This window comes from Neoarthrinium moseri, assembly GCF_022829205.1.
Source record: "Neoarthrinium moseri strain CBS 164.80 chromosome Unknown scaffold60_Wmoseri_CBS_16480, whole genome shotgun sequence".
Lineage (NCBI taxonomy): Eukaryota > Fungi > Ascomycota > Sordariomycetes > Amphisphaeriales > Apiosporaceae > Neoarthrinium > Neoarthrinium moseri.
Window position 1 is genome coordinate 195,328 of NW_026055174.1, and position 26,863 is coordinate 222,190.

General features: G+C 46.9%; 8 protein-coding genes across 8 annotated transcripts; 3 read left to right on the forward strand and 5 right to left on the reverse strand.

The window, feature by feature from the left end:
• Positions 1–5: 5 nt before the first annotated feature.
• On the reverse strand, positions 6–806 carry JN550_010926 (uncharacterized protein; the record flags this gene model as incomplete). The annotated part of the gene is made up of 2 exons (XM_049309234.1): positions 6–465; positions 538–806. 2 exons carry the CDS (start codon positions 804–806, stop codon positions 6–8), a joined length of 729 nt encoding a protein of 242 aa, XP_049167166.1.
• Positions 807–4,460: 3,654 nt separating this feature from the next.
• JN550_010927 (uncharacterized protein) lies at positions 4,461–4,805 on the forward strand (the record flags this gene model as incomplete). The annotated part of the gene is made up of 1 exon (XM_049309235.1): positions 4,461–4,805. The coding sequence occupies one exon, from the start codon at positions 4,461–4,463 to the stop codon at positions 4,803–4,805; it is 345 nt and encodes a 114-aa protein (XP_049167167.1).
• A 1,489-nt stretch (positions 4,806–6,294) lies between these two features.
• Positions 6,295–7,253, reverse strand: JN550_010928 (uncharacterized protein; the record flags this gene model as incomplete). The annotated part of the gene is made up of 2 exons (XM_049309236.1): positions 6,295–7,155; positions 7,221–7,253. The coding sequence occupies 2 exons, from the start codon at positions 7,251–7,253 to the stop codon at positions 6,295–6,297; spliced, it is 894 nt and encodes a 297-aa protein (XP_049167168.1).
• A 3,403-nt stretch (positions 7,254–10,656) lies between these two features.
• On the reverse strand, positions 10,657–11,643 carry JN550_010929 (uncharacterized protein; the record flags this gene model as incomplete). Its single annotated transcript, XM_049309237.1, has 1 exon — positions 10,657–11,643. The coding sequence occupies one exon, from the start codon at positions 11,641–11,643 to the stop codon at positions 10,657–10,659; it is 987 nt and encodes a 328-aa protein (XP_049167169.1).
• A 692-nt stretch (positions 11,644–12,335) lies between these two features.
• JN550_010930 (uncharacterized protein) lies at positions 12,336–12,830 on the reverse strand (the record flags this gene model as incomplete). The annotated part of the gene is made up of 1 exon (XM_049309238.1): positions 12,336–12,830. The coding sequence occupies one exon, from the start codon at positions 12,828–12,830 to the stop codon at positions 12,336–12,338; it is 495 nt and encodes a 164-aa protein (XP_049167170.1).
• Positions 12,831–13,827: 997 nt separating this feature from the next.
• Positions 13,828–15,586, forward strand: JN550_010931 (uncharacterized protein; the record flags this gene model as incomplete). The annotated part of the gene is made up of 5 exons (XM_049309239.1): positions 13,828–14,222; positions 14,285–15,086; positions 15,138–15,266; positions 15,318–15,406; positions 15,487–15,586. 5 exons carry the CDS (start codon positions 13,828–13,830, stop codon positions 15,584–15,586), a joined length of 1,515 nt encoding a protein of 504 aa, XP_049167171.1.
• A 249-nt stretch (positions 15,587–15,835) lies between these two features.
• On the reverse strand, positions 15,836–17,491 carry JN550_010932 (uncharacterized protein; the record flags this gene model as incomplete). The annotated part of the gene is made up of 1 exon (XM_049309241.1): positions 15,836–17,491. One exon carries the CDS (start codon positions 17,489–17,491, stop codon positions 15,836–15,838), a length of 1,656 nt encoding a protein of 551 aa, XP_049167172.1.
• Positions 17,492–18,398: 907 nt separating this feature from the next.
• JN550_010933 (uncharacterized protein) lies at positions 18,399–23,127 on the forward strand (the record flags this gene model as incomplete). The annotated part of the gene is made up of 3 exons (XM_049309242.1): positions 18,399–18,407; positions 18,458–20,254; positions 21,307–23,127. 3 exons carry the CDS (start codon positions 18,399–18,401, stop codon positions 23,125–23,127), a joined length of 3,627 nt encoding a protein of 1,208 aa, XP_049167173.1.
• Positions 23,128–26,863: the final 3,736 nt, after the last annotated feature.

A 26,863-nucleotide genomic window follows, 5' to 3' on the forward strand; every position in this document is an offset into this window, starting at 1 on the left:
CATAATCAAGATAGAGCAGACGCATTGGAGCAACCCACACGGCTGGAACCGATAACAATGTCATCGTACCAAAAGGTGTTCGTATCCCCGCCGTAAGACTCCCATCCAAAGTACACACCGGTGATCTTGGGTTTGATGGTGCTCCTCTGCCACTGGGCGGCGTTGCTATTAGCTACACCTGGTTTGCTTGTAAGCCCAGCGACAGCGTTACCATTCAACCAGGTCTCAACAGTGCCGTCGGTGCCCAAGTGATACTCAAAGCACTGCCAGCTTCCGGTGGGGAGGGCGGCGGATGCAGCAATGCCTTGAGGTGAGAGATCAGGAAGTGTGGCATCATCGGATTCGCGGTTATACATCAGGATTTTGCTCTGTCCGCCAATGCGAAGGTGCTTCTTGCTACCTTGAGCAGAGTCGGGCATCGTGATGAAGGAAACATGAGAGTCCGTGAGAGCCTTGGAGGCCTTGCTAAGAAGAGATCAATTATTAGCTTTTGTCCTCTCATAATTGTCTGGCAGTCCAACTCCTACAAGAACTCACACAAAAGCCCTGACGTAGACGTCGCCACTGGGAACTTTGGTCGTCCCAAAGAAAATGTGCCCACAGTAGCCACCTGCACCATCGACCCTCATGGAGTTTTTACCGCTATGGGCAGTGGAGCTGTCAAGGCTGACTTTGCCACCCTGATTGCAGTCGGCTGCATATGTAGGCCAGGCTGTCTGGTCCCAACCATTTTCGAAACCGTCAGAGACCTGGGCGAGGGAGAAGGGGAGCAGCGCGAGTGCAACGACGGCAATTTGGCAGAACATCTTGGTGAGCGGATTGCCAAAGGCTTGCTTCGATGTAAGGATGGACAGACAAAAAGCGGAAGCCATGAGACTAGCAACGGTGATATGCTTATATATCTGAGTTTGGAGCGCAACCCATCTCCCTCCGCTGCCCGTACCAGAACGGGTATAGGGCCATGCGGCCACTCCCTGAATGCACCATTTATACCGTATAATCCCGAGTTTCCGCATATAGTTCCCTCGCCAACAATCACGCGTTCTCTGAAAGACTTGGAGAACACTTGGAGAACACGTGGAAGAAGCACTGTAAAACTGGATTGAAACCTACACTTCTCAGGTCGTCATCTATGAAGTACTTAAAACAAATCTATTTGATTGCAGTTTCGAACTGAGAAAGACACCCTGTGATGAACATTTACTTGTAAGATTATTAAATAAGGCAATACCTTTATACCCTTGATGACTAAAGATCTTAACCCACGCGATGTGGTACTTAATACCGTGGTTTTAATCCGTGAAGAAGATACATAATAAGCTAGGAACTAAGCCAAAGGCCCAACTTAAAAATCCAACGATGGCGATAAATAAAAGGGAGTTTAATACAATATATATAATTAAGAATCATTCGTGCATAAAATGTCTCTGATTGCAATTACGAAGCCGCAGAGCCGCTACGCATCGATTTTGATTAACGATTATCTTTGATCACCATGGAGCCGCAGCAAAGCTTGGAAGATCCTAAATCTGGGGAAGTGGAGCTGATCTACAGAGTACCACTCCGGATTCCGCCGCCGACAACCCATGGACAAATTTTTTTCTTAGCAATCTTTTCTGGAACATATAGACGCCAATCACCTGCGGATCTGCAGTGCGCAAAAGACATAGACATATAATATATTTCGCGTCAGTTCCGGCGCTTGCATCTAGTTTTGCGATGAGCCCTCACTGCAATTCCTACTCTGGCAGCATGTTGCAATGCATAGACGTTATAATGACCGAGGTTACGAAAATTAGCAAAAGTATTAAAACATTATGCAAGTATGGTTTGACTCCTGAATAATTTCCGTGACGTGTTAGTCAGTTTGAGGTATCGATGCACGAGAGGAATCAGAAACTGTTTGTGTGTCATCGGCAGTTATCATCTCCGGCGGGTTCATCCGATCACTCGTGCAGGCCACAGCCTGATACAAGACCTTGAGCTGGGCCCTGAAAACCACCTCAATTTCAAACAAACAGCTTCCCGTAGCCACAGGATATGATTTGATGTTACTCTGTACAGAAACTTCCATGATTTCATGTTTATTCACCACCCAAGGAAGAACTAGGGGTGCGCGATGTCAAGAAAGCTCAGCGTGCTTGGCGACACGTGGATTACCACGGTTCGACGCTCAGACGTGATCTTTAGCATCCTTGACGCCTGAGTCCTCGCAACTGGGAGAACGAGGCCGTAGGTGCACATTGAGTGGCACAGAGCTGCCAGAAGATGCACGCGTTTTCCGTGAGGTAGCCGCAAGCAAGGTGGGTACGTACTTAGGTACCATAATAGATGGTGTGAATTGAAACAGCATGATCGGCGCAAAGTCCTGTTCAATATGACAAACACCCAAGCTCTCCGAGAGGCCATTAATATTGTACTCTTCAGACTGGAAGCTACCAGCGACTAGGTAGCACACTCTTTTGACATTCGGTCCCCATACAGAATGGCGATTTGCATGGGAACCTGCCGTTTTCGGCTCAGCGGGCGTTGGAAGCTTCTTCAAATTGCTGATGATCTCGCAAGCACCCGAAGCTTACCTACAAAATAGACATGCCGAAGGATAGTCAGGTAGAGTAATCCACCCCAGAGTAGGATCGATGGCGTCCCAAGCGATGGGCCCGAATTTGACAGCGCTGTTGATCGCTATTGAGTTTCCTCTTTCATCATTCGCATCATTCGCTGGAAAACGCCCAGATTGCTCGGGCCAACGCTTCTTTCTGCCGTCAGGGTCAGTGATCTCTAGGGCAATCATTGCATTGCTTATTGCTCTACATCCAAAGCGGGGTGCGGTAATTGGGCACTTGCTGGTCTGCCTTTATTGGCCTAGCTTCAGGGACAGAGAAAGAGACCGCGCAGGCTCCGCGCTGCAGGAACAGCCGTTTGGAAGCCCGGATGCCACCCAGTCTGACGCAACCTTAAAAAAAAAAAGGGCAGAAAGGATCCTGGCCAAGCACAGTCTCATTAAGCGTAGCCAATCATGTGCGGCGCCAGCATGCAGCCCCAGCTTGGTGCGCAAGCCTGAGATTATGCAATCTCGTCTTGCTCACTGGCCATTTTATGAATGGCCTCGACCGCTCTGCTTGGTGGAGGGCGACGCCGCCGGGGAACGCCAAGAAAGACTTTCACGGAGTTGCAATGGTTCTATGGATAAATACCTCAGCTATTTCAGGTGATGATTACGACAACCGTAGCGGTAACAGTAGTAGCGGAAGGCGACCAGACTGGACGCAAAATGTTGCGAATTGTCAAAGGATCAGTCAGATCCTGCTGCATAGGTGAGGCGCATGCAGGCTGCAGCAACCAGCCTCTGGTGTCATGTACCATGCGACGCATCCGTTGTTGGCTGGAGACGGAGACCGTCAGTACTGTGTAGCCAACAAGACAATGACACAAAACACCAGAGTGTGAGTTGCAGCGCAACGGGAAGGAAAGCGAATAGGTACATACAACCTCGTGGCAGCATTGAGGGGTAGGTGGGTTCGGCCATTGTTAGACGGCCAGCGATGCTTGAAATGGCTAGACTGGCGCCGTGACTATTATGTGTTAGCTTTTCCCTGGATGACTCGTGCCTTGCAATCTCCGGTGCCTGTCGCATGCAGCCCGTAGATAGTACTGTCTACCGTTTAGTTTGCGCAATCCAGGAGGCTTTTCTTGGGGTATTCCTAGTACTCTAGACTTGTACTCCAGACAACAGTGGGGCCCTATCCGACAACAGGGGGATTCTGGGATTTTGCGCTTTGTGAGCGCGTGGTCCCGTAGTCCCAGCCTTTTGCATGGGCTTTGTCTCCCTTTGTTTTGGCGCTCAAGGCAAATCAGTGGGCTAGGTGGCTAGGAGCCCAGAAGTCGACAGGCCAATGCATCCCCGGCCACCATCCCCGGCCTAGCGACGATCAGGTTGGCTTTGACCAATCGCCAGGCGAGCCGTTCACCCATTAATCTCATTATCCCGCCGCCCATTGTCTGGCGCCCACCAGCAACCCCCAGAAGATCGTGGCTTTCCTTCTTCGCTTGCCCGTGCTTTAAACCTCCTCCTCCTCCTCCTCTCACCGCACACTCTTGATTTACCGTACATTCCTTCTCGCAAACCGAACGGACTTCGTTGGCAAAGTCTACCCCGCAGCATTCTGAGAACGCACCCAATATCCATACCAACCTTGAATACCGAGTATTCAAAACGACCCTCATTGACTTACACGCCTCGCGCGCATTGAAGACGCCGTATATCTACCGCCCACCCGTTGAACGTCCACGACTTGTTCCTCCCTTCGGGATACCATCGTGAGGACATAGGAGAATATAGCTATTCTGCTTCCGCCAGCGATCAAACCTTTACGCTCCTACTCCTCGACAAGGACATACCCTCTCAACTATACAACTGTACCCACCGTGGATAGACCAGTGCCCTGCTCTCCTTCGCAATGCAGATCTCTTCGATAGTCACTCTTGCGCTTCTGCCCTTGTTGGCAGTTGCCGAAGGCGAGACCAGTACTGCCACGTCCACGACAACGTTGTACAAGACTGTTACGATCTCCAAGGTCTCCACCAGCACTGCCTTCAACTCTACGTCGAGCTTCTACCAACCCACTGGAACCGGATACTCGTCGTCCGTCGCCGTGTCTACGACGAAGGGCAGTGGGTCATCTTCGACTGCCTCCGCCCCCACGGTCAGCCCGACCATTGACAACAACAGCGCCATGTCTCTGGGAGCTGCCAAGGTAGCCGCCGCTGGCGTGGCCGGTATGGTTCTCGCAGCCATGATGTAAGCGCGCTGGAAGGCGTGGCTTGGGGGCGGGTGTATTGGAATTGCCATTGTGGTGCTTCAAGGTTGTGGCACTAGATACACCTTGATCGATGTTCAACCGAGTTCTTCGATGCGATCATCTCTTTCACTTCTTTCATTTGTCAAACAACAGCATTTTTTTTTAAACCGCATTCAGCGCAACAACGATATCATATGCGACGAGACGAACGACCTGAAGATAATCCAGTTGACGGCGATACCCAAAACGTTCATTTCTCCCTCCTTTTCTCCTCCTCCTATTATACCCCTGACGCAATGTTTGCTGCGCATCTCTATGCCTGCATCTGCTCGGAGAAGGAGAAGGAGGAGACCTTTCTCCGGCTACAACAACAAAAGCTTTTCCTTCTTCATTCGGTGTTGAGAGCGTTTGGTGTATTTCACCCACGGCGGAGCCACGCATAATGTTTCAATGAACCTGGCAGTACCCGAGCGTTTGCATCGCTCGCGGAACACACTCTATGGGCTGGCGTACTTGGGCTGGCACTCTCATCCTGCTACTACTCGACCATGGATGGGCTGGATGCCGGTATTCTATGCGAATTTGCCCAACTCAGTACGAACAATGCTCAGAGCATTGCACGAAGACTATCCCATAAACGCTGGGGCCAAGTTCACCCTAAGCCGCAAACCCAGGGTGTGCAGCACTTTAGTGTGCCGCACATTTGGGATGAGTTGAGCCGTGTATGTGCCGAGTGTGTTGCTGGCTGGCCTTCACTTTCTTTGTTCAAGAGACAACGTATATTTACTTTCTTCCAAGAGTCGCGCGCGGGGGACAGGCGACAAGTTAGGAGATCACGAAGGCACTTTACTGTTTCACCATTCCATTTGATTTCTTCAACGCCTTCGTGTTGTTGAGATACCCCAGCTTTTGTTGTACGTTTGCCAGTGAGGAAGGTTCTGCGACTGCTATCATGGAGGAAGAGGCTGGGCTTGATAGATTCCGGCTATCTTTATCACCATGCGTGACTCAGACGATGTTGGCTTTTGAATATTCATGCATTTATGTTCTTGTCTTTCGAATTGCAGGGGGAATAGGTGAGGCGGATTGGTGGATTTTAAATAAAGCTTGGTGTTGGATAGTTAGCAGAGCATAGCTATGCGGGATAAGAAGATCAACGGGTCTACCCATTTTACCATTCGAGCATGTTACATTTGACAGTGATCGGTTACTACAACCATATACTCTGGACCTTATCGTCTAGAGCAATCGTTATCTTCGACGGCAGGCTATCAGAAGATCTGAAAGAGGCTTAGACTAATAAGAACCCATTGGCTTCGAAAATAATCGTTCGCCTCTAGACTGGGAACACTCACTTGTTTCCTGCTAACAATAAAGAGAGATTGAATGGAAGTACAGTGGGTTGAAATTTAGTGGATGCTATAAATGCAAACAAATTTGTCTATTTAGCCTGATCTTAAAAGCTGAGCACCACCCAAGTCTCAGCGCTCGATCAAGCGTGACTGACCATGAGAGCCCGTAGTTCTTCCTCTCTGATTTCCTTAATGCCCAAAAGCTTGTTGTCATTGGTCTCGAAATGGCTGCCATAGCCTTCGCCCCAAATAGCAGCATTGAGGAAATTCATGAAAGCTTTCCCGTAGTCTGGTGCGGTCTTGCTCAGTTCTGCCCAGGCGTCTTTCACGCAATCCTCTGTAGAGATCTGAGCCGCCTTCCACTCAGTTCCGGTAACCTTCTGGCCTATATCAAGTAGTTGTTTTCCAGTAATGGCTGTTTCCTGCACATATACTGCACGATTCTTCGTTTCATCAAGGTGCTGGAGAACGCCCACAACTGCCTTGCCGACAGCGGGAAGCGTAGTAGCACTGAAGATACGGTCCCCGCCATCGTATAGACTGATGCTCCTATCCTTCACGCTGGCAACAAAGCCGACTGCCAAGCCCCAGTCGAGAAACGGGCCATTGACCACAATTGTGTAAGTCAAGCGGCCCGCATCTGCCTCTTTCTGAAGAGCCTTCTGAACGGCAATCTTATCTCCGAAAACCGGGAGCTGGGAAGTCTTTGGGTGGACAGTGTTGGACCCGAATTCGGATGGAATGAAGCGATTCACGCCAGTTTCGGCAGCAGCTTGGACTAGTAGGAGCTGCTTTGAGAGAGATAGAGATCCAAGTGTAGAGACAACAGCGTCGTGCCCATGCAATGCAGTAGTCAACGACTCCAACGAGTCGTAGTCGACCTCTTTGAGAGTGACAGTTTCTGGTAGCTTGTGCTGACTTCCCGCACGAGTGAGTACAGTGACCTCAAGTCCTGCTTGTAACAACTGATCTAGCACAGCTGGTCCGAGGTTGCCGGTGGCCTGTTCAGATTGTTGAGAATCAGTTATCGCCGCCTACGAGTCAGGCTATGTTATCTCGCACTTACTCCAGCGAGAGCTACTCTCTTGATTTCGCTCATATTGAAATTCTAAATGATAGGGCGTGTTCCAAATGTAACGATCGAAACTAGAGTCTGATCTTTGTTGAGCTGCGATGGAGACTGTCAGGAGATAGAGAAAAACGAGGCTCACACACATACACACATATATATATATATACATATTTGATAACCGAAATAAGTTCCGAAAGCAAGAGGATTTCGTAGGTCGTCATGCTCATGCTCAACATGCCTTCATAACTAAGCAAATAGCGCAATTGCACCTTAAAGTGTTGTCAGCAAAATTGATTGTCTTAATAGGCATCTTTGGCGGTACCAAATTCTGTAGTCCGCTCCACTAATTTAAGTTTCCGAAGATATGTTCCCACATGGCGCGATCTGCTGACATGACTCTATCCCACTTAGTGCATTTGCCATATCCCACTTCATCTGACTTCATCCCACAAAATCCCACCTCATCCCACATCATCCCACATCATCCCACATCCGCCCTCCAAATCTTGTCAATCTCCGTGAGCTCGGTTTCGCTCTCTCTCCAATTGTGACAGCAGTCGACCGCGGGCTTACCTCTCAAAGCTTCGAGGCAGGTTGGACTGCTTTCGGCGTCTCGGCCAGGACAAATCCATGATCTGGCGTATCCGTCGCGACTTGGGTCCGTGAACTCACAGAATTGCGCCATCTATGCCTTACCTCTTACCTTATGCGTAGGTACCTTACCTCATGGAGCCTCGACAATCACAGGCAAACAAGCCACTTGACTCGTCCGAAAGAGCTTCTGCAAAACTGGCAGTTGGACGATTTCAATGTTCTGCTCCGAACTGTACTAGGCGCTTCCGTCGCAAGGAGCATTTGAACCGCCATCTCAAATCGCATGATGATAATTTTCAGTACATGTGTCACCTTTGTGGACGTTCCTATGCGCGCAGGTTCGTAGCCCTTCCAATCGGCACAATACCTCGGTGTTCCTTTCATTGGAGAATGGCGGCAAAGCGTGAATACAGCACTGTAAGCTGACACAATGGTAGCGACGTATTGCGACGGCATGTTCAATTCCATCCGCAATCCGGCAATGCCTCCGGTGCCTCCACCCAACTGAACAAGAGCGGGACGTCGTCCCATACGCAGACGAGTCCGACTGAGACAGCGCCTCCTGAGACTGATAGACGGGAGGATAGAGCCTTCTTACCGACTCATGCCCAAGTGCTTTGTACAACACCAAATCGTACTAGAGATCAGCTGGAGAACCCTACCGGTAAGTGCTTTCAGCGGCATGGTATATCACCTCCACGTCCGCCCACCATGAACCATGATCGCTTTGTCTGATCGTTGCTAAGCGTCGAACGGAGATGATGCCCTGATGGATCCGAATGGCAATATTGTTAGGACATCCCAAATTACTCAAAGACTTGTAGCAATCTATTTTGAAATGGTGAATCCTCGATGGTCCTTGCTAGGCCACATTGACCCTCGGACCATCTCACATATCCTTCTATCATCAATGATCCTGTTACCAAGTTGGTTGGAAGGCCGGAAAGATCATCCAAGACTGGTGTCCAGTGTGGTTGACCAACTTGCGGAAGCACTGCTGGTAATGGTTGTCTTCATCTTAATTCGGGCTACCTGTAATTGATACTTTTCAGGACTCGAAGCCAGACTTGGAAATTTTGCAGGCTGGCTACTTGTTTATTATCTACGCTATCTGTCGTCTAGTAAGTACACGCTTGGGCCTTTCTAAGCTTTGTACTACCTGGTATCTTAACGTTGTCTTAGGATACCCATGATTCAATAGCCACCGCGGCTCGCTTCCATGGTACGCTGATTGATGCTTCTCGTCGCGTCGGAATCTTTACCGGCCGTGCCAGAGGGCTCGACCATGAGGAAAGTACAGACAACGATTTTGATCCTGAGATCCAGAGGTACGTTCACTTATCTCTTCCTCTTGAGATAATTCTGACCAAAATAGGCTCGCTTTCACCATTCTAAGGATAGATGTTTATCTTAGTGTCTTGCTAGGAAACCCACCGTCGGTGCGTTACCAGGAACTTTCATGCCCTTGGATCAAAAGCGGCGAAGTGGCTCCAAGTAAAGTCGACGATCATGGACGAAGCACTACCCAAGACCTGCCCAAGAGTCAAAATGGGGACCGGTTCTGCTTGCTTGTTCGGAAAACACTAAAATCGGAGTTCCAGTATACAGCTAGTCGACAGTTGGATGCACATTGCCACCATCTAGTTCTTTGTTCTCTGCAGTCCAGGATCTGGGAGCTTGCAGAAGAGTCTCCATACTTGATAGACGTTGGCGAGAGTATTAGAGCAGAAGCTGAGCGTTCTAACCAGACCTGGTGCCGCCTATTGCAATGCTGGTGGGATACTATGAACAAGTTATTCAAGGTAAGTGATTCATGGACCCCTTCCCAGCCTACGCATGATGCTATTTGTGCAGAGATCGTGACTGGGCAAAAGCTAATGACTTCTAGTATGTTCGTCAAACTTCCAGTCCTTGCAACACCCCGATCTTCAGCTGTCTAATGGTGCGAATTACTGTTGGGTACTGCCACTAATAGGGACTATTGCCAGGAGGGACGAGCTGCTGCTGTCTGAGACTTCGATACTCTATCATATTACGTCCTTGAAGTTATGGGTTCCGTCATCGTTGCTATCCTTGCCACGTTACTACTTCAATCGTCGAAAAGGAGGGCCTATATCGGCAAGTAGTCCGGACATGGATTTGACTACGTGGATAAACACGCCTTGCTCCAGGCAAGCCGTGTGGCATGCCGGTCAGATCGCACACATTATCACACAGGAGGCTAGCAGGCCACATTGCCTGCTTGATCCGTTAGTAATCCCTGGAATCTTTATGAGCGCAGTAGTCGTTTGCTCTTTCGCATCTCGTATGCGCGTGTGCCCTTTTTGTACGGGAAATCCCGTGCCTGTCGATATTGTTGATCTGTTTGGAGCAGAAACGGATTGCGACCGCCTTACGCTATGGAAAGCTGGAGGACCTGGTTTGGGAGCATGGGGTGGAAATTTATTTGTTCAGATGCCGGTCTGTCGTTGCGGTATCCCAATCCTAACAGCCTGGTTCCGCAGATTGCTTGGCAAGCTTGCGCTGGGGGGCTCGGAGTTCCTTGGACTACTTACAAGCCTCGTGAGCAAGTAATCTCCTACTTAATATTACTTCTCGGTATATATTGCTATATAATAGGTTGGAAGTACATTCTTTTGGTATCGTGTCAATCTTGAAATTTTACAGCCTTGAACTCTCACGACAAGCAATACTAACAGCTACCAACACACCTCAGCACCACGGTCATGCTTTGTAGCTATTTTATGGATTGATAGGTGGCAAGTGAATTCGCTTTGACTTTTCAATCTTCTATTAGGTATGATTTCGAATTCTAATCCCAGCCAACAAAAGATTATTATCTGCGGCGTACTCTCAACCCCCTGACCTCGTCCCGGGCCCACAATGTTGAGGATTCCCCTTCCTTGCACTTTGTACCGCCTGGCATGGCCTGTAGACCAGACCAGCTACCACTGGCGCATTGTTGGTACTGAGAGCCACCGACGCAAAAATATGCCCCTTCATCAGAGCAACGCCCCGATTTTGCGCCGGTCGTTGATCCAGACGATCCAGCTCCCGTCGGCTTTACTGAGACTGCCGGGGGTGACGCGGCAACTGCCGCAGAACTTGCTTTGGAACCGCCTTTAGGGTAACAATTGTCTCCGATTGGTTTTGAAAGCAATGGCGTAGCCCATAGCCTTTGGACATTGGGTCCAGGATCTGGGTACTCCACGTCTGAAGGTGGATTCATATTCGTTTTGCAAGAGTTGATGTCAGCAAGGTTGGCAACGAAGAGGTCAGGAAAGACATCACGGGCAATAAGCTCCATGGAATCATTATCAGATCGCTTTGATGTACCACCAATAACTTCAATCGGACTACAGTTCATGTAGTACTCGGGCTGACCAGCCAACTTGGATTGCCATGTCCACGTGAAGACATATTTTCCAGGAGTAATCCCCTCCGGAATTTTGAAATCGTAGGTATCCGCACCACTCCCGCTCTTACTGGGACAGCCACTTTCGAGTGATAATATAACTTGCCAGTGAGTGTCCGCCTTGGGCTGTGGCTCAGAGGTGATGGCAAGTTGACATGACCCTCCCCCATGGACGGCACTTCCGGTGAACGAGAGTGTCTGTGTCTCTCCAATTTTCATCTTCGTGGCCTCAACACCGTTATAAAAGGATGCAGGATCCGATGTGACTTTGCATGGAAAATTGGCCGAAGTAAGAGGAGAGTTGTCAGGGTTGCCGAAGGGCGGAGGGGTTTTCATGATCATATGACCATTGACGGTGGAACCCAGCAGCGCCAGCACTGCTGAAATTGTAACTTGGGACTCCAACATATTCCGAGATGGGAGTATGGGTGGCTATAGATTATATCAAGTCGAGTTTGGTGATTGGTATGCAGTGATATGTTAACGTTAAGGAAAATATAAGTCAAGGCAGTCGCGAGTCTTGGGGTATTTATTTTTGTTTGATGTATAAGACGAGACAAAGGGTGTCATTATAGTCGCGCAGCACCGTCAATAAGCACGGTGAAGGAAGATTTGACCGTGTGAATGCAGTTGTGTAGATGTATCAGAAAAGGTCTGAAAGACTAAGCTATGCTAATACCAACACCCCAGCTAGACAAAGCAAATGCGTTACTACGACACCAAGAAAGGGAACCTCGCTATAAGGAGGCCAATAGACCAGAGGCACTATGTCCATTGGGGCTATCTATGATCACAAAGCTGGGCGTTCATTCAGAAGTCTCGGGGAAGTTTCCTTTCGACGGGTGGCTCTGCGGCTCGACACCTTTGATGGTATTGAGCGATTCTCACGGTGAAAAAAATGGATGCGACAAAGCAAGGTTGGATAACAAAGATTTAAGAACCCGCGTATGATGCTCGGGTAAAAACCTTCAAGGAAGATTCCTCTCATTGTGCCTGAAGCTGCCAGCCGTCTGTCTGTACACTGTTCTTGACCAAGGCGTATCTGTGGCTAAGCTCTGGAGCCTGCTTGATGTAATCCGGTGACCAAAGAACATTAGCCGTCATTGGGTGGACCTGGCGATCCGGAGCCTATGCAGCTCTTTCACCTCGGCTGCGAGACCTGGCGGCGCTGGGCCGTCGACAAGTAACGAGGGTGCAACTTCATGGATCGCGAGGGGGCGCACAGGCGCTGGCTGAGCCCCAAACTCATCCATCCATTCCCTCAATTGTAGTGACGAGCTCACATAGACTATGCGTCCCAGGCCAACATAGGCGTGTGCTGCTGAACACATTGGGCAGTGTTCACCAGAAGTGTACACAACGGCAGAAGCCCGTTGATCAGGTGACAGATTCTTCCCAGCCCACTGAGCTAATGTGAGCTCGGGATGCAATGTAGCATCGCCTTCCGTGATCTTTCGGTTCCTGTCTTCGCGCATCACCAAATTGGTCTTGCTGTCAACCAGTATTGAACCGAATGGATCATCCCCTGCTTCTAGCGCTTCCCGAGCGAGTTCCACGCAGCGCTGTAAGTGAGCAAGATCTTGCGAGTCAATCATTGTAAAGATGTGAAATGGAATGTGCGCTGTACTCGGAGTGGCAATGGGAGAGGCGAAGCAACAAGGAGTATCTCAAGCAGCACACTCGGCACGATCACCACACTGGCCACAAGTGACCACAAGTGCGGAGTAAGGAGAGCCAGCCGTTGCGGTGGGTGGAGATCGTGGGGTTCCTATCAACGTGTGGCTGAAGCACTAATACGATGAATGGACGGAAATGCAAGTTGGTGGCTCTAATCACCCGCTTTGCGGTGCACAACCAGTGCCATGCGACACTCGTGCATTGCCCATTAAACACTACATCAGGACGCCAGGGCCACATTCGACATCAGACTGGATTATTGCACTTCTTGCTCGAAAAAGCAGTTGGCCACGGAGCATGCAGCTGAAATGATGCGACAGGTGCCTCTGGCACTCTAGCGTTTGTGGCTGAGTCATGACGTACTATGCCACGACTGCGCAACACGGCCAGTCCACGATGTCGGTCTCTTTCCCGAGATATTTAGGCTGGGACCAGCATGCGTTCTGCTCCTTCGTATGCCAATATACACCAACACTTAACGTTGCCAAACTTCCGACAGCCATGCGATTACTGGTTGGGTAGCTTGCTGTAGTCTGGCTCGGCAATGCCTGACCAGCCGTGTAGGGCATGTCAACAGCTGTGAAGCTTGAGTAAAGCAAATTACGTACAGCTGCTGATTCAATCGACTTTTGCAGTGTTATTAGCCGCTGATAAGACAGCCATTTATCAGCTGCTCATTCGCCCCATATTGGTCGGCAACTCAACTGGCCTGTAAACCTTAAAGCTGGAGATGCAAGGGCCGATTGCATTGATTGCTGCACGATAAGGGCGTTGTACTGTACTCGTAGTTGAACCGTCATCGCTTGAAATCGGGCATTGGAAACGTCGATGAAGGTAACCTGCATTGTTAAACAACCCATCGAAACCTGATACCTCTTTTTACCAACTGGTTCCATCATTAGGCACGCTTGAATTATGCAACAAGCGTCAATCAAGAAGCGTCAGCGCGCGTCGCGGGCCTGCGACTTCTGTCACATGAGGGGACTCAGATGTCGCTGGAAGACGCCTGGATCCTCGCAGTCCACCTTGAATGATTCTAGGCAAGCAGGCTCTTCAGGGTGCCTGACGTGTGAGGACTATGGCGCTGAGTGTACCATGAAGAGGCCTGTGCAAAAGCGCGGCAGAAAGTCGACTGCACCAAACCCTCGAACGACTGAGAATGTTCACACTTCAGAAGATTTTGACCTTCAGATGCCGAGCCCCTCGACCTGGTTGTATGGTGCCTTGTCATCGTGGGAAGAAATCAATTTTCGCTCAATTGATATTGTCAAGCGTCTGGTGAGAATATACCATGATACTATGTATCCAAAGTGAGTGCATCTGCTCTGAGAACATCCCAAATACCGTCCGCGGAGCGTCTGACATTGTGAAGCTTTCCGTTCTTACCCGAGAAAGATCTCTTGTCTCGGTGGGATGAGTCTATTCCAGACCCGGATAGCCCGTCTTACATGTTGCTCATGGCACTCTGCGCCGTCAGCTCGCAAACCGCATCATTGAATGCTGTGTTTGATAACTCGCTCCTTCAGGGTGTCGTTATTCCAGATTCCGAGAATTACTTCTACGAAGCGACGTCGAAGATCCCTTTCCGTATCGTGCAATGCACAGACCTGGACTACCTGCGATCATTCGGCTTACTAGCCGTATACTCAATTCAACGTGGGAATCATAGCGACCTGCACCGGTACCTCGCTTTGTACCATGCGCTTGTTGCACAACACGGATTCCACGAGGAAAGCCGATGGCCTGCAGATCTCTCAATATCTGATATCGATGACCGTAGAAGGCTGTTCTGGTGTATGTATAGACTAGAGATACACTCGGCATGCATACTTGGTCATGTTGTGCGGATGCCAGAGTCGCAAGTTACCGTCTTTTATCCGCGGATAACCCCATCAACTGAAGCAGATGCGCAAGCCTGGATCTCAGGCTGGGACTACATCACGGATCTCTTCAGATTACTGGAGTACGCCATTTTCTGCCTGAGAGCTTGCAAGTCACGCAAGGCCGTTTTGGCACCGTTTTGCGACCGACCATCTCCTGCAACCCTACTTGATGCGCTCGCACGTCTGAAAGCCGGAAAGCCCCGCATACTTCTGGGATTGGCGCAAGATCAGAATGACTTTCAGAGCAACAGATGCAGATACCTAGCTGTTCAAATTATGTGTACCGAAACTGTAAGCCAAAATGAACTGGTCAAAGATGTGCTTATGCTCACACCTCGGAAGCTTGTGAACATCATGGCTTTACTGTATTGTCAAGCTCCCGCCGATGAGATGATGAATCTTGTTGAAGAGTTTCTCAAGGAGGTGACGAAAGTATCCCTCATACTCTTCAAGGTTTCAGGCAGTCCCCTGGTACGGAACAAAGATCAACGACTAGAGTGATTGTAGCTGACGGCGTCTCAGGTTCATCAACTTGTGGGGGTCGGACATATGCTCCATAACGCTTCGCAGCAAGACAATGGTCGGTTCCTAGGACAAGCTAAACGATTGATGTAAGTAACGGCATTATGTGACGTAACAAGATATCCTAGATTGCGTGATGGTCCGTTGATGCTAATATACAACAAAATAGCATGAATCTGAGCAATCTTGTCAAGAGCTTGAAAGACCACATACCATCAGCTGCAGATTCTGGCGACAGATTATGGAAGCTGGCCGAAGGTACATCTTAGGACATTATACTGCATATTACGAGGTTTATACACCTATCAAGAAAGAGAGAATTCATACTATGTCGTTGATGAACAGAATAGCGTTTCATGAAAGTCTCGTTGAAGTCACCGAGGAGCGCACAGCGAAGTGGGTAAACCTATCTTCTAGTATCAAACTCGGAGCATGTCCCTGACTTATCCATCAACAAAGAAAGCATAGGAGTGAAGCATAATACTGGATGTGAAAGAATCGCCTACAACGCAACCATCCTACTCCTGGTGAACCACCAAGCTAGCAACATATTTCCGATACGCCGGAATGGACCAGCGCCGTAGACGCTTGCCATAAAAGATGATGGGAATGAATGTAAACGTACACGCAATCGACACCATCCCTGCAGTAATGAAGCAGTTCTGCAATCCCTCTGTTGTATACCAAGGCGTGATTGCATAGCTGAACCCAAACCCAATCGTGTTGCGGATGATCATAACCGAAACAGTCGTCTCTCCGCCTAGTTCCTTGAAGCAGTCCACATTGTATGACACTGCCATTGAGCCACCTGTGACGCAGCCGAAAGTCAACATCCCAAGGCCAAAGACAAGGCCGACCCAGTGCGCATCATGGTAAGCTCCTACTCCCCAGGTGATCAACCCAGCAGCCGATAGTACACCAGAGAAAGCCAATGGCCAAAGACGATGTTCGGGCTCGCGGATGCCCTTGTTTCGGCGGGCCAGGCGAAGTGCGATGTAATCGGCAACGTTACCTGACCACAATGAGGCGAGGGCAGCGCCAATGATAGGTCCTGTGTAAACGCAGCCAATGAGGGCAGCTGACCAGTTGTATGGTGCAGCACTAAGAATAGGACTAGCAGTGCCATTGAGCACATTATACCATGATAGGTTGATGCCGTAGAGGAAGCCTGCCCAGAGGACTGTTGGAAACTTGACAATCATGACCACTGGTCTGTACACCATGCGCATCATGTCGCTATTTGTTGGTCTTCCCGGAAGAGATCTGAACCATCGGTATTTCATCCAGAGTGAAGTCGTGCCGGAGGAAGGGAGGACGGATCTATCAGTAGAGTCTGATGTCGACGGCGCGGATGGGGGAAGTTCAGCCTTCTCGGCATGGGAAGAGGGTCCGGCAGGCTTCATGGTGCTGGTGTTGATAGCTCCCCCATCCTGGCCTTCAATGGTGCTGCCCCGGAAATACATGGTCTCCTCCATAAACATGAGCATGATGAAGAAGCAAACCGCTGGAATGATAGCACCCAAAAGCATGGTCCAACGCCAACCGTATGCATCGTTGAACCAACCAGCAACCAGCGGAGCCAAGAAATTCGAGCCGAACAGAACGAAAACGTAGAGTCCCATGTAGGTACCACGGTTGTGTGCAAAGAACACGTCAAAGACTGTGACCTCAGGCAGAGACTCAATTGGGGAGCAAATAACCCCAATCAAGATGCGGTGTGCGAACCATTCACTGGCGGTAGAAGAATAGGCTGTCCAAACCATCATCGGAACTGTGAGGAGCATGGAAGTAAGGTATACGCCTCGACGACCATACGTCAGCGCTAGAGGTTGCCAAATCAAACATGCCCATCCGAAGAACAGGAACATGAGGCCGGTGCCTTGAACAAGGTTTGCCGTCGAGATGCCAGTATCTCGCGTGATGTCGGATAACACAGAGTACTGGAGGGACGTGGCAATGCCAGTACCAAGGACGTAAATGTAGGACATTGTGACGGCCCGTATCTTGCGACTGTGGCTCCAGTTCAAGGGGTCCTCTGGGTCTGAACTTGGCCGTGGAACAAGTACGACATCTTTGTGGGAAGCATCGTGGCGGAAGGTGGGAGTTTCACCGTCTACATCTACAAGGTAGATTGTGCCTGGCACGTTGTCGTGCTCTAGGTGGTCGGTATTCATCGTAATAAAGACAGGAGACGTTTGTCCTAAATAAGAATGACTCCTCGGAGCTCATGAATAATGTCTGTTTATGGCAGACTGCGCGACGGCTCATATATGTTTTTCCATGAAGTAGCAAAACCCATTTTCGTCCGTTGACAGATATCTTTTAGATACAATCCGCAGGAGTTCCGTTGATAGGTCCACCTGTGAGATAAGTGATTAACCCCAGACTTTCCCCTCTGCTCTTATCGAATGCTAGACCCGCTAGCTAGCGCCTTCGGCGTTGATTGCATGTTCCGAAAGGTTCCATAGGCTGGCCAACGGGGCATTCCCCCAGTTTCAGTTGACGCTAGATCAGACCCTTGGCGATCGGCATCCTTAGCTCCTGCGCAACGTGCCTTGGCCGACCAACAGTGGCGATGCTAATTAACAGCTGTAGATTACGAATTCAACAGTTACTTACCAGTAAGTGCTGTGAGATGATAAGTGCCAATCAACTAGCAGCGGCTGTTTCTTCGGTAATTGCACGTCTCAGTCCAGCAAGCTTGAATGTGCACTTGTACCGTGTCTTTACCACCACACCAAACATAGTAGGATATCCAGAAACGGATAAAGTAGTGGTTTCCAACTTGTAGGATTCTATGTTTAGCAGCTGCTAGATCCTGCTAGATGCGTTGCATCGCATGCAGTGCGGACCAGATACAGCTGTCTAAATTGTTCTCTTACATCACAATACGTCGAAAGTAGAGTCATAGCTTGTAAATCAGCTTGTTAGAGAGGAGCTGTGCTTTTGTCGTAACCTGTCTATATAAGCGAGTCATTCTTGCGTTTCTTCCTGAACGTCAACATGTAACCAAACCTCCCACATACTACAGCGACTAGTTATAGTTTTACCAGAGAGAGTTCAATCACGAGTACTCTTACAATGTCCAACGTATGTTGCTGTGCAGCGGATGTTGCTTGTATTATACTAATTGCTTCTAGACCCTTACGATTGTTGAAGCCACAGTGGCAGAGCTGCAAGATGCCATGTCGGCCGGACGGGTAAACAGCGTTGAGCTGACCGCAAAACATTTGCTTCGAATCGCGAAGTATGACCGACGAAATACTCTATTAAACTCCATACCAATACTCTGCTCTGATGTCTTCGAGCGTGCCCAAGCTTCTGATGACCGTCGGGCTTCCGGAAACCTGCTGGGTCCACTTGACGGTATTCCATGTACAATCAAAGACAGCTACAAGATCCAGGGCTTGACTGTAGCCTCGGGTTCCCCTGCGTTCAAAGATCTCGTGGCTCAAGATGACGCTTTCACCGTCGCCAGAATTAAGCAGGCTGGTGCCGTCATTCTCGGCAAAACCAACATGCCGCCTATGGCAGCCGGCGGCATGCAAAGAGGAATATACGGGAGGGCAGAAAGTCCATACAATGCCAAGTATCTCACTGCGGCATTCGCATCGGGTTCTTCAAATGGTTCCGCCACGGCCACAGCAGCAAGTTTTGGTGTCTTTGGTATGGGTGAGGAGACTATCTCATCGGGTAGGTCCCCAGCTTCGAATAATGGCCTTGTGGCATACACGCCGTCCCGTGGGCTGATATCCATTCGTGGAAACTGGCCACTGTTCCCAACATGCGACACGGTGGTTCCACACACCAGGACAGTCGCCGACATGTTTGCCTTGCTAGATGTTATCGTAGCAGAGGATCAAAAGACGGCATGTGACTTCTGGAGAGGACAGCCTTTTGTATCACTTCCAGGCGTCGAAAAGATTCGACCCGGCTCTTACAGTGACCTGAAAGACCCAAACTCTCTCGCTGGGAAAAGAATTGGTGTGCCCAAGATGTATATCGGCGGCCATGATCCAGAAGCTAGACCAGTCCACACACGTCAAAGTGTGATTGATCTGTGGAAGAATGCCAAGGCCGTACTGGAATCTCTCGGGGCCACTGTCGAGGAAGTCGAATTCCCGGTCGTCACCAACTTTGAAAAAGTTGATGATGGAGCAGTGCCCACTCCTGGTACAGCTGCACCTGCTCACCGCAATCCGATCGATATGTGCCAGCTCATGGCCTATGCATGGGATGACTTTCTTGTTAGCAATGCAGATGTGGCTCACTGCACTACACTTGCCGCTGTCGACTCGACTTCGATATTTCCGCGCCCGCCAGGATCTCTTCCAGATAAGTACGACTCCAACGATCCTCTTGTCCGCCACAAGGACGTCGTGGCACAGATCACCTCGGAGCGTTTGCCGATATACGACATCCCAGGGCTGGGTCCTGCGCTGGTCGGTCTCGAAGCTCAGCGCAAGACTGATTTCGAGGATTGGCTTGATAAGAAGAACCTAGACGTCGTTGTTTGGCCTTGTAATGGAGACGTTGGACTAGCCGATGCAGACGTGTCCAAGGAGTCTGCAGACCACGCATGGCGCAACGGCGTGCTCTACTCCAACGGCAACTGTGCTATCCGCCAGTTGGGCATTCCTACTGTAAACGTCCCTATGGGTGTCATGTCTGATACCAAGATGCCGGTTAATTTGACGTTTGCCACGAAAGCGTACGAGGACAACGCAATTCTCAGTTACGCCTACGCTTTTGAGAGAGCTTCGAGACTTAGACAGCCACCCACCCGCACAGCCCCATTATCCACAGACACGATTTCCCAAGTTGCTGGTAGCATCATCGGCCAGTCACCTCCGGAGCTCGAAGCAGAGACTGAGCTAGTTGAGCACAATGGGATCAAGATATTGCGTATTACTGGTTTGTGTAGCGCAAAAGAAGGGGTACGATCTCTGCAAGTATTCGTGGATGGAGATGAGGTGCAAGGAGTTGAAATGACCAATGGGAAGTTCAACGTTGACATCGTTGTCGATAATCTGACAAGATGGTTTGGAAGGAGTGAAGATGAACCTAAACCCAATCTCACCTTGGCAATGGTTGTGGTGCTCGCAACTTGCCAAGGTGGAAGATCTACAGGCAAGGTAATATATAAATAATGCTTTTAACATTATTAATATACTTTAAAAGCCTTTGTATAAAAATAATTTATATATTTAAATTTATAATTTATTATAATTATAATTTAAATAAACCGGCGGAATCCTGTGCCATGGTGACCGGAGCAAACGACTGGCAGTTATCTCGGTGGGATGTTAGCCATCACTGCCCTCTGCTCAGCAGATGGCGGGGGTCAATGCAAGGTGACATGCAGTGAAGAATTACCCCACTTATCTTTCCCACTCCACCTCAACCTCAGCCAGTTGGAAGTTACTGTGGTAGGAGTAGCGCCCAGGGTGATCGAAATTGTAGTCGTCTTTCCTGTATGCAGTTTACTCACCGCCTGTCACTCCCTCGATTTGCCACGTGTTGGAAATATACCCCAAAAGTTGCCAAACTGTCTCCGCGCGCGAGCCCTCCGGAAAAGGTCAGGTGCATTCCATAGGCATAAAGCTGCCCTTGCACTCATTTTTGATGGGCAGGCTGCTGCACTACCAATTCCAACTCCAATTCATTCCAATTCACACTTGTCTAGAATTGCGCTCTTTAGCACCATAACTTCAACGTCAGGGATTTCGCTGGAATGGATTGACTTCACATGCAACAAATTTCAAGGCAGCTCGTGAGGTCGCTATTCAAGCGTACTTGGAAGTCCTCAACCTCAACCACCCACCACGATTCGCACTACACACCCGAGATCTCATATCAAACCAGTAATACCAGTTTGGAGTCGTGTGGCACTCGGCGCCAGACCAGGATCCCCTCATACGACGACGTTGCAGACACGAAAGGACTGGGCCTTCACTAGCGGTTTCATTGCAATCCTCACATTATACAGTCTGTTCTATTGGCCATGGAGAATCACCCGGCGGTAAATCATCCGCTAGCTCCACCGTCCTCCACGACGGACGACCAAGATATCCTTGATAACATAGACGGCCGCATGCACGGCCCCATGAGCGGATTTATCAAAAAATACTTCGGCAACTTTCAATATGCCCACCAAGGTGCTGTCTTGGAAATTCAGGCAGCCGGAAGAGTTAGAGGCCGCTGTGCCGTTCCATCAGCTGCCCCATCACCCGACAATTTCTGTCAATGGTTTTCCAACTATATATCGCGGGAGATTGACGGCGCTCGAGGCTCGTGGCATATACCTAGCGGCCATGTAGCACCCGAGCACGAGAGTGATGACGACGGTGCACGTCTCTTCTTGACCATGCCCACTTCGCCGGCCTCCAACGTACAGACACGATGGAACCATGTTCAGGTTATTGGCCAATTTTATCACCGTGGTTGCGGTTGTTATCAGGGTGGACTATTGCGTCTCTGCCGGTCTGCACACCAGGTCTTCGCCAGTCAGCCTACGCGACTCTTCTTACATGGCTTCTACATACGCGGTTCACTGATCGAGCTTTGGGTCTTTGATCGATCTGGCTTATATTGTAGCGACCTATTCGATATTCAGAAAGATTTTATCCAATTTCTCTCTATTATTCTCAGCTACCAGCGGATGACGGACAAGGACCTGGGGAAAATCAACATCATTGAGACAGATAAGGGCGGCAGCTACATTATCCTCAATAGTGTGGTGATGCCTTCTTTGGGAAAGCTTTATCTCGAAAGCCAGCCGATTGCGTCTCGTGAAGACCTTGTTGGCACTGGGACAACTTGCTACCGGGCTAGAATGCCCGATTCGAATCGATGGAATTACGTCTTGAAATTCAAATGGCGTTGGGCCAGGGAGCGTCCGGAGAATGAGCTTCTACAACTAGCCAAGAAGAAATGCGTGTGGGGTGCCGTCTCCCTTGATTATCACGAAGAAATTGAAAGTACGGCAAATCTGCGCCGAGGTCTCCGGTGGGGGAGACACAGAAAATTCGCTAGGACGCACTTTCGCAAGACGAATGGAAATATCGAAGGGCAACGACAGGAAGTTACTTGCAATACTGACGGACTTGTCGAATATACAGAAGAAACCGACAACCTCTTTCAAAATCGTATCCTTGCCTGCATAGTTACTTCTCCTGTCGGTAGACCTCTTCACACTTTTCAGTCTCTCTTGGAGTTAGTTCAAGTGTTTCGTGATGCTATCAAGTGCCACCGATCACTCTGGTATGACGCCAAGATTCTTCACCAAGATATATCCCCAGGGAACATGATCATTCTGGATGGCCAAGATGAAGGAAAGCCTCAAGGAATCCTGATAGATCTCGATTCCTCAATAGAGCTGGCCGAAGGAGCAGGAACGGAGTTTGGCATTACCGGCACCAGACCATTCATGGCTATTGGTGTTCTGAAGAGTGAACGTCATACTTATCGTCACGACCTAGAGTCATTCCTTTACGTTTTCCTCTGGACAATCATAACGAACCACACGGAGAATCCCCTAAAGACGAGCAAACTTCGGCAATGGAGTAGTGGCGACTGGGACGAATTGGCAGTACGGAAGTCACTTGACATGGATCAGGATGGCTTTCAGACTATTTTGGAAGAATTTACTCATGAATTCCACTCCCTCAAGCCGCTCGCCGAAAGTCTACGCCAAGTTCTATTTCCCCGACGGGCTGGGGTAATTTGGACCGGGACCGACGGCTCGCCTAAAGCTGTGGACAGGCTTTACGATGGAATGATCTCCGCGTTCGAAGAGGCCATTATGTGACGAATATACTTTCTAAGATAAACCGTAGAGGGATATAGGTACGTGGCTTTATACTAACAGGGAACGTTAGTTTTAAGTGGTTATACGCGATAGTTTATATAATTAAATAAGATATAACGAGGGGGATTTATAAACGAAGTCGCGAGTATAATCGTTAAGGTTTAATAGGCCTCATTTATAAGTAAGATATATATTTAAATTGATTATTAAGGTAATGATTGGTTATATAACTAAGAAATCCCTTTTATTATATATCCATTCATTCCCTTCTTAATGTTGGTTGGATCACTATAGTTATAATGATCCTTTGTCTTGGATCACTTAGATCACTTCGATCCTGGTCTGTCTCGGCCGGTCCTGTGTCGGCGGCGTGCAGCGCCATAGCCATTGCCTGGAGTTCCGTAATGAGGGGTTCCGTTAAAGCGGCGTCGCTATCGTGACCAGGTACGCCGATGGCTCGTTGTCGTCTTGGTCTCTATCGCGTAGCGCAAACCCGATTCCTACCAGGTTGTTATACTAGGACGAGCTTGTGCTGATGACAATGCCATGCTGCCTCTCGGCTGCTTCTCGTGTTTGTTCTCTTGCGACGTCGGTTGTCGTTCGGATCCTGGCTTCCTACGGGGCCAGTACGTGTGGTCGGACGGTTTCCAGCCTGTTTATATATTACGAACATGGCCTCACGAACCCCGACCCCGGAAAGGAAGAACTAAAACCCACCAGGTAGCTAACGCACAGCCGCTAAGATAAAAAGACTACGGGATTAATAAGATAGAAAAGGTTACGTAATATAAATCATGGTTTTAATAAATAAACCAGGATAAAAAATTACGACAAGCCATAAATAAACTTAAGGGAAGGATCACCCTTAAATCAGAATAATCTAAAATAAAGGATCATTATAATTATAATAATTTAATTAATATTAATAAAAGAATAAATAGATATATAATAAAAGGAATTTTTTAATTATATAAATAATTATTATTTTAATAATTAATTTAAATATTTATTTTATTTATAAATAAAGTTTATTAAATTTTAATAATTATATTTATAACTCCGTTTATAAATTTTTATTTTATATTATTTAATATTTAAATTATAAATTATAATTACCCTCGAGGTTAACGTCTTTTATTAATATAAACCTACGTATTTATATCTTTTTACGGTTTATTTTAAAAAGTATATTTATTATATTTTAATTATTTTTATTTAAATACGTTACTTTCGAATTAATTAAGTAATATCTTAATTAATAATAAGAATTACCTTATAAAAGGAAGTAATAAAAATTTAATAAAGAGCGCGTTAAATATAAATAAAAACAAAGAAAAAAAAGTAGTTTATTTTATATTAAAATAAAAAGTAATTAGTTTTTATTATTTAATTATTATTAAAATTAAATAAAATATAATATTAAATTTAATTATTTATTAAATAAAATTTTAAAACTATAAAATTAATAAATAAGTAAATATACGTATATTAAATTTTAAAGGTTAACAATTTTAATAAAGGACCATTTTCGAGTTAAATAAATCCCGTCGCGTTCGGGAATAATTATATATTAAGTTAAAAAGGGTAAAGCGTTAAAGGTAACACGATAAAGAATAGTACGCGATAAACTTATAAATAAGTAAATAATAAAATATATACGACGAAAAATAAACGAAATAAAAAAAATTAAATCGAAAATCGTAATTAAAGAAACGATTTAACCCGAAACACCGGATATAAATAAATAAAAAAATTAATTATTAAATAAATTAATTTTCTATTTTATTTTTATTTATAAAACCCGTATTTATACGTAATTATATCGGATATTCGCCCGTATATTTAAATGGTAACGTACCGAATCGTGATTTACGCGTAATATTAATATATTAACGCGGTTAACGAGGTCGAATCGTATTTACGAAGTGATAATTATATAATAACACTAACCGACGCCCGAAAAATCGCGGAAGCCGTTAATAAATTACTAGGAATTTTTTAAGATTAAACCGAGTTACGTAAGTTCGTATTTTTTAATCCCGAAGCGGCCGAGATTTTTATATTACAATTAACGTAAAACGACGGGGTTATATACGCGGAATATATATTCGTATATCGTAATATTTAACGTATACGTAATTATTATAAAGACGAGTATTAATAAAAAAATTTACGTAAATAAGGAAAGCCGTAAAAATAAGTATAAATACCGTGGCGGGTTAGGGTACGATATTAACAGTTTTTTAAAAACCGGTAAGTTAATAATTAATTCGAGGTCGAACAAGTACGGGAGGTAAAAGCCGACGTATAACCACGTTTATTATAATTTATTATTAAAGACACGGTTAAATAAATTATACGATTAAATCGGTAAAAGTTATAAGAGTTTAAAGTAATATAAAACGATAAAATTAAAGTACCGGATAATAAATTAAAACCGAATTTATAAATGTAATAAACGGGATAAACTAAGTATTTACGGGGATTTAACCGGGTTAAAATGTTAGGGTTAATCGGGTCGATCGAGGATAACGAGTAAGAGTTATAATAAATATAATAGAGTTTTTAACGGGTGGCGCGGTAAAACTAACGGGTGACGATACGCGGGTAGGTTAATAATATCGTATTAATAAAAACCGGCCGGAAAAACGGGGATATAAGAAGTAAAAAGCCGTTTACGGGTACGATAAAAAAGAATACGTAGGATAAATATTACGAGGTAATACGATAAATTATTTATTACGTATAACGAAACCAGGTATTAAATAATAATTAACGACCCGTATACCGGTTAATTATACGGTAAAGGGATTTATAAAACGATTTCGAAAAGGCGGTTTAAACGATAATTAAGATACGACGGCCGTTTTAAAAGTAAAAAATATAATTAAACCGGTTATACGTAAATGTGGTGGTAAAATTAATCGATTACCGGTTAAAAAGTAACGAGTACGAGAACGTAATAATTAACGCGTTAACCGTGATAGGGTTAATACTTTAATACGGGTGGGTGGGTGCGTTAACGTATACGTTTAAATATTCGGTAATAATGAAAATGATACGGATTTTTATAGTTATATAATTTATATACGAAGACGAGGAGGAGGTAACGAAATGGAAGGCGAACGGGTTAAGCGAAAACGAGGTATATAATTAATACGTAGGGTTAAATATACGGGTAAAAGAAAAAGTGTACCGGTTTATAATACGGTTATCGCGGGATATACCGTTTAACCCGTTAGGGTGGATTTATAATAATAAAACGTACGGTATAACGATCCGGAATACGACGGTGGTAAAGGGGTACGTAACGTGGAAGGGGAGTAAGATTACGTATTAAAAGATTTAATTTACGATAAACGAATTAATAAATATAATATACGGGTTAATCGAGGAGGCGCGGGGGACGATAAACGAGTTGTTAATAGTAAATAAGGGTTAATAATACGAGTAGTTCCCGGTAATCGATCAAGTATGTTTAAAGGATGATTAAAGCGAGGAGAGGTATAAATATTCGTTTTTAACGGATATACGTAATTAATAAGTAACGGACGGGGCGATATAATTAATGAATAAAGTTACGAAAGAGTTTAAATAAATAAAAAAATAAGTAAACGATGGTTAAACGCCGTTTCGGGCGCGGTAAATTAGGGTTAGGGTTAGGGTTAGGGTTAGGGTTAGGGTTAGGGTTAGGGTTAGGGTTAGGGTTAGGGTTAGGGTTAGGGTTAGGGTTAGG